Here is a 10,864-nt window from a genome sequence, read left to right as displayed (position 1 = left end):
GTTGTGACTTCAGGTTTCGCTCATCTGACTTTGCTAATCTGAACTGTGCCAGAGTCTGACATCATGTACAGGAGCTTTCTACAGGTGTAGGAAGAGCCAGACTCTAGATGTTAAATTATCCTAAGTGTACTGTCAGAGTAGAGAGCGCTTGGGTCTTGTGCCATGTCCCTTGTGCATGCCAGGCTGGCATTGTGCTCAGCAGGAATTTGGACGCAGAGGAAATGTAAAATCAAGGTCCATAAAAGCAGACTTGTTTTAGCATATAAGTGCTCCCAGGTGACTAAAAAGTAACTTTGGAAACATGCATCCATAAACTCTGCTCAAAAAGCCCTCAAGGGATTATAAATTGGATCAGTAAACTTTGTTATTACTAAAGGAGTTGTGTTGAGAGAAGAGTGCCTTTACTTGAAGGAACCTAAATTAAAACTTAACAGCCAAATGAAAGCTCTTTTGAAGGTTTTATTACGGGAGAAAGCAATAAGCACCGTTAGCACTTGAAATAAGATGCTAGATACTGGTATGCGTGATCACATCTACTGACTCATTTGAACATTGGGTAAGTGTTATTTAAAATAAAACACATACATAGCACATGGCAAGCTGGTTCCTCAAATGCAAGCAGCGATTTCCAACCAGGTCCTCTGCCTCCTTTTTGCCTTATGGAGCTGAGCAGATACAAGGAGCCACAAAACTGTGTCCAACCCTGAAGCCAGGCTTTCTCTTCTGTGAATGCTGACAAAATTCAGGTCTAATGCAGAGTTCTCATTTTAGTGTTTGATGGTTTGCTTTTACTAGAATGAGCCCAATATTAAACTAGATCCACCAACATTTATTCTTTACAACTGAATGTCTGGGTCACTCTGATTGTGTATGTTTTATTGTAGGTTGTTCACAACCTTTGCATGGGTGAGATTTTGTTAGCATGGATCTTCCAAAAATGGCTGATCTCTGTATAAACTCACACAAGTAAACAGCAGTATAAAGGCTATGTCAAATTGTTTTTTAATTAGTCCCACTAAGGTCTTACAATATAGCTCATTTCTTTATGAATCCAATAACACATTCTAACAAGATGCTCATATATGGGAGTTATGGCAGTGTGACAGTGTTAGCTATGTGCAATTTCACTAATTCAACAGATATTTTTTAACATCTCACTTGCACCCTGTATCCTTTGGGCTTAGTTTTTATAATTTAAACCCCCAATACTTTCAGATCTCTGCTGATGGAGAATAAATAAGTGATACATTCCCACTTTTTGAAGGGACCTTCAAAGACTCAATCCAACAGCCTGACCTCTTCAGGGCTAACCAGAAGTTACAGCATGTTATTGAGGGCATTGTCCATATACTTCCTAAACGCTCATAGGCACAGGACATCAAACATCTTCAAACACCTTGCTAAGAAGCCTGTTCTAGTTTGACCACCCTCATGGTAAAGAAATGTTTCCTGATATCCAGTCCGACCCTTTCCTGGCATGAAGCTGTTCCCCTGTCAATAGATAGCAGGGAGAAGAGACAGCACCTCCAACTCCACTTTCCCTCCTCAGGAAGTTGTAGAGAGCAATGAGGTTGCCTCTCTGCTTCCTTTTTTCCAAACCAGACAAACCAAGTGTCACAAATCAAGGCTGTTTTTGGAAAGGAAAAGAGATATGAATATTAGTCTAAGTAAAGATTCAGTACCATATTACTGATGGAAATGGACATCATCTATTTCTAAAAGTTCCTTGCATCATTTCCACAATAGATTCTCTGGAAAAAATAAATAAATATCATGCTTGAAGATGATCAATGAAAATATTAGGTTTCTTACAGCTTCATTTACCTCATTAACTTAAACAAAAGGTTGCTTTGTAGACAACCGATCACACTCAAATAGAACCTCAGGAACAAGGATGAGGAATTTGTGAATCATCTGTTACTGTTGCATTTATGTTGGAACCAAGCAGATGCTGCAGCTAAGAGGAGCAACCTTAAAAATGATGTCTTGATCATAATCTAGGACGGAAATCCAGACTGTAAGAGACTTGGATACAAAGCCATCCCATCTACTTAACACCTTAAGTTTACGTTTTTTGAAATGAGCAGTCATATAAGAGGACAAGGTTAACGTAAGATATAAACCTTCTTTCTCAGTCTGTGAGGCAAAAGGAGATCCTGTTTTATCAAGGTATCTGTTTACTATGAAGAGTCAACTCATCTCCAGGCATAACTTATTTTATCCCTTTAAAAGTCTGCGAAATCAAGGATGGTGCCAGGCACCATTTGCACATGTACCTCCAGAGGTGTTGCAGTGCTTACATAGAAGTTACATTGCCCATAGAAGTTGACCCTACTTGTGACCACTTTTTTTACTGGCACTGAAAAAAACCTGCACAATAGGGGGACTGGTTTCCTGCTTCTATTCCAGTTCTCTTATCTGCTGAAACTCCTCCTAAGCAACTGCAGTTCTCCAGTCATTTTGTCACCTTTTGAACTGCAGCACTGGACCGTTACTCCTCAGCAACTTTGCAGCACTGCCAAAAGTAGCAGGGCTTTCTTCCAGGCTAATAGGCGGTTCTGAATAAAAGAAAGCAAGTGAGACAGAAGGGCTTTGATTTTGTCCCCCTTCTACCATTTCAATTCAGTGGGATCTGTAGAGTCCTTCAGTCCTCTCCATCTCTGCCATCCTCTTGCACTTGGTATCCTAAGGAAAGATGCAGATTTGTCATCAGGGATGAAGGCCTTGTATACATCGAATACTAGTCTGACTCTTGGTCATTCTAATCCATTCTGAAATTTTATCCTTTTTATTTCTTCTATACATTTTTTCCATTGTGAAAAGTTTTGTGCAGCAGTGGCTTTGAACCTTTTGTCCTCTATCTGCATGTCTAAACTTCCATAGCAGCAAGCAGTAGTCCATCATCTGGGTGCTTAAACCTCCTCGGTAGCAAGTCATGGTCCACCAGCTACTTTTAACTTTCTGTTCTTGATAATTCAGTATATTACAGAACAAAGTGACTGGCAAGCTCTAAACTGCTGCTCAAAGTGTCTTGGCCCTGAAGATAGAAAACACATTTTAAAACCTGTCACCTTTTTTTATTTCAACATCTCTCCTTATCTCCAGAGGCAGCCCATGTTACCACATGCACCATTAATTCTGGTACTTTCAAATCAAGCAGAAAGAATAAACCATGCTGTGGTCCTCCCTTTGTGCTGCCATAATAAAGCAAGATAGGAATTTGAAAGATAAAATACTGACATTCTAACTTCATTGAACACTTCCTTCCCTGCAGAAGTATCAACAGAGAATACAGCATCATCTTTTCTTTTAAAATTAAAGGGCAAGTTTTTCAGCTTTGTTTGAGTCAGCATGTATGCTGTCACAAGTGGGGTGGTGTAAAGGCAGCCCCTTCTAGGGTGATATGGAAGGAGTCTGAGAGGTGTGACTTAGCTAAAGCAGGGGCTGGTCTAAGTCACTGTGCTGGCCTAAGTCACTAAGTTACTGTGATGCTGGCAGAGAACCATGTTGACTCTTAAACCTGAGCCCACTTGCTGTTGGTGTACATCTCACTGTCTTCATCTAAATGTGATTCACCCCCTCCACTGCCTTATTTTGCCAACCCTCATCTTTACAGTTAGATCATCCTCCAGAAGGACCCAACTTCTAAGACAGGTTTTATGGCCTTTTTTTTCTGCTACATCTTCAAGTATTTATTTAATCCTAAACATAATATTTTATAAATTGACAAGATTCTTCTCTCCTGTGTGAAGTAAATGCTGCACTTCTGACTTTTCAATGGACACATACACTGAAAAAATGTTGAGACCGTACTACAGTAAGTGCCCGTCATCTTACTCTGCTCTAAACAATCTTCCTGAGCAGTTTATAAGGGCCTTTGGGAGGAAGAAAGAGAGCCATTTTCTATCACTGCAGTACCTCTCCAAAGCTTGTTAAGTGACTTCTGCAGTGAGCATCAACAGCTGACCCACTTGTCTCTGCTCACTTTCTCCCTCTGCCATCTTCCTAGTTGATCAAACTATCACAACTGATTAAACTACACCTACCTCCAAACTCTGTTGTTCTCCTTGTACCAGTAAATGTTTGCTATGGTGGAAACTATATCAGAATATCGCTCCAATTTCATATTTTATTGTTCAGAGTTTCTGAGGAACACTGTGTGTTATCTAAATGTGAGGAGTCTGTAAGGCAAGTATGAGATCAGTTTGACAAATGTTGGAGTAGATTACAACTCTTGAGGGGCTTCCTGGTTGGAACTTGCCTCTTGGCTCTCCTTGATTGCAATTACATTGTAAAACAGTCTGCTAAGAAAGAGAACAACATAACTGAGACTTTAAATCTGAACTGAGCAGAACTGTTGAGTACATCTTAGAGGAAACAAGCTTGTGTGAGAAGAAAGAGGTGCAAGGAGTTCTTTCCCATCACTGAGACTACATTATACATTGTCTGCGACTTTAACAGTGTCTACCGCAGTAGAAATGAAGGGCACCTTGACTAAGTTAGGGAGCAGCTGATATGAAGAAAGGTACAGGATGCCTCACTTACTTTTGGGCTTTAAAAAAAAATAGAATTTAAGTGGGCAGTATAATTCACTGTACAGTTAGAGGGATTTTTGAAAATGCTTCAAGACAGGCAAAATAATTAAACATTTAAACATTTAAATTTGCTGCTTAGAAGGGTAATTGCAATTGTACCTATTAAAACAGTTTCATCATCACATCCAGATTTCAGATTGATTTATTCTTGTTGCAATAGCATAGTTACTTTGGAAATTAAAGCCACATTTTCTAGAGGAGTTTCTGTAACATGCATTCCAAAAATTGACCATGTGTTTCTTTTTGAGCTGACAGCAATACAACCATATGCAAACATTTTTTTTACCTGCGTACCAATGTACAGTTCACAACACAAACTGTTTGGGTTTTCGTTTGCTTGTTTGTTTTGCTCGATCCCATTTATTGCTGTTGTATTGTTGCTGCATTTCATAGAATCATAGAATCATAGAATTACTCAGGTTGGAAAAGACCTTGAAGATCATCAAGTCCAACCGCAGCCTAACCAGTAGCCTATCTCTTAAAAAACAACCACGAAACAACACCACAACAACAAACCTCTGCTAAATCATATCCCTGAGTACCACATCCAAACGGCTCTTAAACACATCCAGGGATGGCGATTCAACCACCTCTCTGGGGAGCCCATTCCAGTACCTAACCACCCTTTCTGTAAAGAAGTTCTTCCTAATATCCAACCTAAACTTGCCCTGGCGCAACTTGAGGCCATTTCCCCTCGTCCTGTCACTTGTCACTAGTGAGAAGAGACCTGCCCCACTCTCACTGTAAGAACCTTTCAGGTACTGGAAGACGGCAATAAGGTCTCCCCTCAGCCTCCTCTTCCTCAGACTAAACAGCCCCAGCTTCCTTAGCCACTGGGATATCCCACTTCTTCACACCACACGCATGTCACAAGATGCTATGAATCCAAAAAGTTTACAGAGCTCAAAAACTGACTGCATAAATTAATGAGTGAAAAGTTTCTTGAAAGCAATTAAACTCACTTCTGACGCACATGGATCTATGTGTAATTCATATATCTTGGATACCTGTGGATGCTGTCACGCATAGCTGTACGTTCTGAATCCCTTTTTTTAGCTGGCACGTTCTTTCAGATCTTCACTGATAAAAAGAAAACAGAATTAAAACAAAACAACAACAACAAAAACCCCACAGCCAGGCAAAATGCACATTGGAAACTGGCTGGAGCCAGGAAGCAGTTTTTGAAGTGATTTATCCAGCAATTGTCTTTTAATAGCCAATGACAACTTCATGGTTACTTATCTTGTACTTTTTTCACTTCCTGCATGATTTCCTTAGCACGTCCAGCTGAATTAAAGAGCAGTACACTTAACCATGCCAATAAATGCTACTCATAAATTACGGACAAAGGAGTTCTTTTTATTGTCAAAATCCTGTGTGACTGGGAGATCTGGCTAATTAAAAGTCCCAAATTTAGCCTCAGCAGTGACTGCTTTCTTGGTTTTCATTTAGGAGTTTCATTTAGGAATGGGAGGAGGAAACAAACCCTAAATGTTCTGAGGAATATGAAAGCACCACCAAATGTGATGGTGAAGAATAAAGGGAATTGGGATAAGTCCTGCTGAGAGTAGAAGTTGTGGAGAAAAATTCGGAAAGAAGGTTTTTGTCCTGTGAACTTTATTAAAGCTGAATAAACCTTTCCCAAACATGTTCTGTTCTCTGCTAGGGGAGAAGTCCAGCAGAAGGAATGGCGGGCACCTAGACGACGCAGCGGCTGTCGGAACACACTTGGTAAAAGCCTAAAGAAGTTAGTGCCAGCTCCCAGCTCCTGGCTAGCCCACTTTATAGGGCAGGGTGTCTGGGGACAGGGTCGAGCAGCCCTCCCCTCGGCCAGCAGCGGTTGGTACCTCCTGACGGACCGCCGCAGCCGCCGGCTGACCGCCCTCCCCTACCCTCCCCGCCCCGTCCCGCCCCGCTCCGCCCCACTCCCCGTGGGGCGGACCCTCCCTGCCGTCCGCACCCCGCGGTCAGCCGCGGCGGCATCGCGGCTTGGATCGGAGCCGCCCGCGGAGGATGATGGCACCGGCGACCGCCCCTACGGTGGCGGGCCCGCTGGCCCTGCTGGACCCCACAGGTGAGCCCCGGCCCCGCGGAGAGCTTCGAGGGGAGAGGCGCTTCGCTGCTGTGTTGGCTGGCGGGGATGGAGGAGCGAAGGCGTGTCCGCCCGCGTCCCTCGGAGCTGGGTGCCGGGCGGGCGACGGGGCTGCAACCGTGTGCTGAGGGATTTACAGACTGCCGTCTTTCTTTCCGGCGTGCCGCTGTGGTTAACAAATCGCCGTGCTGGCGTGTTAGCGTTCAGACCATATAGTTTTACTCTGAGGAGAAGAGCAGGTGGGAGTGCTGAGGGGAAGAGGGACCCGCAGCCGGCAATGAGGTGCTGGGGATACGCGGCCCCTGCCGTGCACACGGAGGTCCTAACCACCAGCCGCAGCGGAGCTTAAACTTCTCTTTACACGTGGAAGAACAGTCTCAGTGTTGAAAAGGTGACGGGAAGATGTGCCGTAACATAACTTGATGTTTTCAGGTGAGCAGTGGGAATCTGCAGGCTGTCCTTAAAGTTAACGCTGAGCTGAGCTGCTCCTTCAATTATTTATTGGTGAAATAGATGCTGCCAAAGCTGTGAGGTCATATCAGTACTGCGCGGTAGCACTGTCGCTACACAACGGAGTGTCAAAGCACTGTGAGTTTGGGTGGGTTGGTTTTGTTTTTCATAATGGAACTGTTTTCTGTGGTTCTGAAGGAGTTGAATATATATCACACTGATATATATATCGCACTGATGGATTCTTCCTCACCGGTTAAAGAGACGGACCTGATACACGCTGCTGTCTTGTGGCTTGGAATGAGTGCTGCTGCATCTGCTTTAATTAGTTCAGCACTCTGGACAAGTCAAGCATTTAATCAGGAAAGAGACAGCAACTGCCGGTAGTAGGTGTGAGTATCCCTTTTAAGCATCCCAGTCCATCACATTTAGCTTTAGGAAGCAATGTAGGATTCATTTGGAAAATAGACAGTGAGAGCTATAGCCAGGAGAGAGATGGTACTGAAATGAGCACCGCAGTAATTAAAAATTATTAATTTATCTCCAAACATCTTCCCTTAAACATTTGCTTTGCAGCACCAAAGCAGCGGATGCAGAATTTGCATTGCTGCTTTGATACCATATTCCTCTGTCTGTGGTGACTTTCTGCTTAAGTGATCTTGTTACGTATGATCAATGCCACTCTGTCCGAAACACAGAATTGCAGATCTTTCATTAGGTAATGAAGATGTACCTTTTCTTTCTGCTAACAAACTTTCCTCACTTATCTTTTCTCATATTAGGATGTTAATACACATCTGGCTGGAGCATTATTTCAAATAAGCGTTTCCATTTAGATCACCCTAACTAGATCAAAGAGGAATGTATGAAACTGCATGCTACCAATATCTAGCAAATGTGATTTTGTCCCAGCAAATTGCTACATAGAATCATAGAATCATAGAATTACTCAGGTTGGAAAAGACCTTGAAGATCATCAGGTCCAACTGCAGCCTAACCAGTAGCCTATCTCTTAAAAAACAACAACAAACCTCTGCTAAATCATATCCCTGAGTACCACATCCAAACGGCTCTTAAACACATCCAGGGATGGTGATTCAACCACCTCCTTGGGGAGCCCATTCCAGTACCTAACCACCCTTTCTGTAAAGAAGTTCTTTCTAATATCCAACCTAACATCTCTCCTTGCAAAAAAAATGTATGGACTTTATGATATCTGGAGCTGGATTTCAAAAGGAATCGTGAAGTTAGTAAAACAGAGTTGTCTCAGTCTAAATTTAGACTTCTTTGAGTTAAATTGCAGATCACAAGCTTTCCAGAGTTGGATGTACTGTTTCACTCTATTTTGCCCTTCCTTAGCCTCTGCCCGCTTTCCATACCATGGACATGTTGCATCATATATTCATTCATTCTCCTTTTATACTCATACTTTTCTTCAGTCAAATACAGAGCCTGCAGTTCATTAAAGGACCTAATGCTTTGCATTGTACCAGAAATCTAATATATACCCTCCCCACAAAGCCACTCGTTTTCCATGGTTGTCCAGCAAATTGAATTTATCCCCCTGGTCATTGTAAGCAGAGCATTGTAAATAATGTTGCTTTGTGCCACTGATGAACAAAGAAATTTTGCTGTATTTTGTTGCTATGTGACCAGCAGAGCTTGATCTTCAGTGAGCACTTCTTTCTGCTCCCAAGGATGAGATAATAACATGTACACACTCGCTACTGACGGGGTCTCAAGCTACTGAGAATAAGATGAGAAGATTTCTTTCCACACACTTGACTTTCAGCGTACTAAGATATGAATTTGATATGTTAAGCAAAGTGGAGTGAGGCTCAGAGTAAGAGTTCACACTGCATCATTATTAAAGAAGTTTAAAGGGATACCTGTCAAAATTATTTTGGGAGTCACTTCAGTGTTAAAAACTTGTAAGGTCAATAGCCTTCATTAACTCTTCCCTGCAGGACAAAAACATCCACAATGAGAGGAAAAATCAACCTAGAAATGCTGACAGCAACTTTTACTGTGCTTGTAAATGACTTGTCTTTTATGTGGTCAGCCTTTGGTCCAGTGCTTACCACAGAATTGCTGGGGAAGAATCAGGCTGGCTGGCTGTGCTATGAGCAGCACCATGCCCTTGGGAACAGTCTGGCATTGTTTTTGGCTGCACAGACCCATGGGAAAGTAATAAAAGCGGATCCAAAAGCTGCATGGCAACTGGTAGAAACAGCAGTAAATAAAGATTTGGAAAATCTTGGGAGACAGCATGACTGAAATAGCATAAGGGAAATAACAGTAAGAACCATTTGCAGCCCTTTCCATTTGAAGATATTGTGCTGCTTTACAAATATTACTTAGTCCTCAGAATAAGCTGGTGAGGTATATACATATAATTTATACACATTTTGATAAGGGTGCAAAACGGTTTTTTGAGGTGACTAAGGAAACCCAGACTACCAACAGAAGTCAATTTAGAAACCAATTTCTACCCACCTAGTTTTACAGTGTCTTGACAAGAGATTTCGTGTGCTACCGTCTGCTATAGAAGGGGCCTCTCTCCACACCTATAAGTCATCTCTGCTAAGGGTACAGTCTGTGGCTAGCTACAGGTAGTTGTGCGAGCTTCTAGTGTAGAATGTAAAAAAAGGTTGGATATTTGCATCCAGTTTGGGATGTAGCTGGTAAAAGATAAAAGAATGTGAAGATTGAAGAGTATTGCATAAATTGATTATGCTTTGTGGCTGCTTTAAATATCAAAGTTAAAATGAAGTTCAGTCAGCAAAAAAAAGATCTTATAAATAATGACATCCTTTTCTGTTTTATCTCACCAAGTCCAATTTGCCCCAGTTACAAATCAGAGCATGCCTTTTCCTAAGATATTTTCCAGCAAACTTAATCTGGGCTATCAAACTCATGTCTTTCTTTTTTGTATATCGTTGATATCATCGATACAATATAATCAAAACTTCACAAAGCAGCTTGGACATATACTTTATCTCCATGCAATCTGATTAGCTTTTGCCAGTACAGGTGTTACTTTGAAAATGCAGTAGCTTTGCTCCTTGGGTACATCTCATAAAAGCTGACATTCAGTGTTTTCAGAAACACTTGTCTGAGGATCATCTGATCCACTGACCTTCAGAAGGTTTGCATTCTTACGTCCCTTTAGAGTATGTCTACATAAAAACTGCAGTTTTGGAACAGTAGGCATAAGCACACATACCCAAACCACTTTTAATCTAGCTGTCTTGACTATTGTAAAATCATAGAATCAAGGTAGCTCAGGTGGAAACGTACCTTTGGAAGCTGCCAGTTCAACCTCCTGGTGAAGACAAGGTCAGTGTTGAGGTCAGACCGGGTTGCTCAGGGCTTTTTCTGGTTGGATCTTCAAACCTTCTAAGGATGCTGACAGTAAAACCTCTTTGGGAGAGCTGTTCCAGTGCTTTCCTCTCCTAATGTTAATTCTTCTTTTTCCTTTTTCCTCACCTGAACACTTTTGTTTCAGTTTATGTTCGCTGACTTTTGTCCTTCTGCTGTGTACCAACTAGGAAAAGCCTGACTCTGTCCTCTTGATGACCAATGACTTGTAGGCATTGGAAGACCTCTACTGGCATTGCCAAAAGCCATCTCTTCTCCAGACCAAACAAGCCTTGTTCTGTCAGGTTCTTCTTACACAATGAGTGCTCCAGCCCCCTCCAGCTTCTCAGGACTGTCCTGTTGAACT

At 42.1% G+C, this 10,864-nt stretch overlaps 1 protein-coding gene across 4 annotated transcripts in view; it reads left to right on the top strand.

Annotated features, from left to right (window-relative positions):
- Positions 1-6,526: 6,526 nt before the first annotated feature.
- The window catches only part of TMEM255B (transmembrane protein 255B), a 66,023-nt gene continuing 61,685 nt past the window's right edge, over positions 6,527-10,864 (top strand). For 3 of the 4 annotated variants that reach the window (XM_072352533.1, XM_072352551.1, XM_072352543.1), the window contains exon 1: positions 6,537-6,669. In XM_072352533.1, the coding sequence (XP_072208634.1) occupies positions 6,609-6,669 (61 nt within the window). In that variant the 5' untranslated portion in view covers positions 6,537-6,608. Of the gene's footprint in view, positions 6,670-10,864 lie in introns of all 4 variants that reach the window. The other variant, XM_072352561.1, reaches the window with a different exon arrangement.

This window comes from Excalfactoria chinensis, chromosome 1 (assembly GCF_039878825.1).
Source record: "Excalfactoria chinensis isolate bCotChi1 chromosome 1, bCotChi1.hap2, whole genome shotgun sequence".
In the NCBI taxonomy this organism is placed as follows: Eukaryota; Metazoa; Chordata; class Aves; order Galliformes; family Phasianidae; genus Excalfactoria; species Excalfactoria chinensis.
The sequence above is the reverse complement of the archived record's forward strand: the minus strand, read 5'-3'. Positions and strand labels throughout refer to the sequence as shown.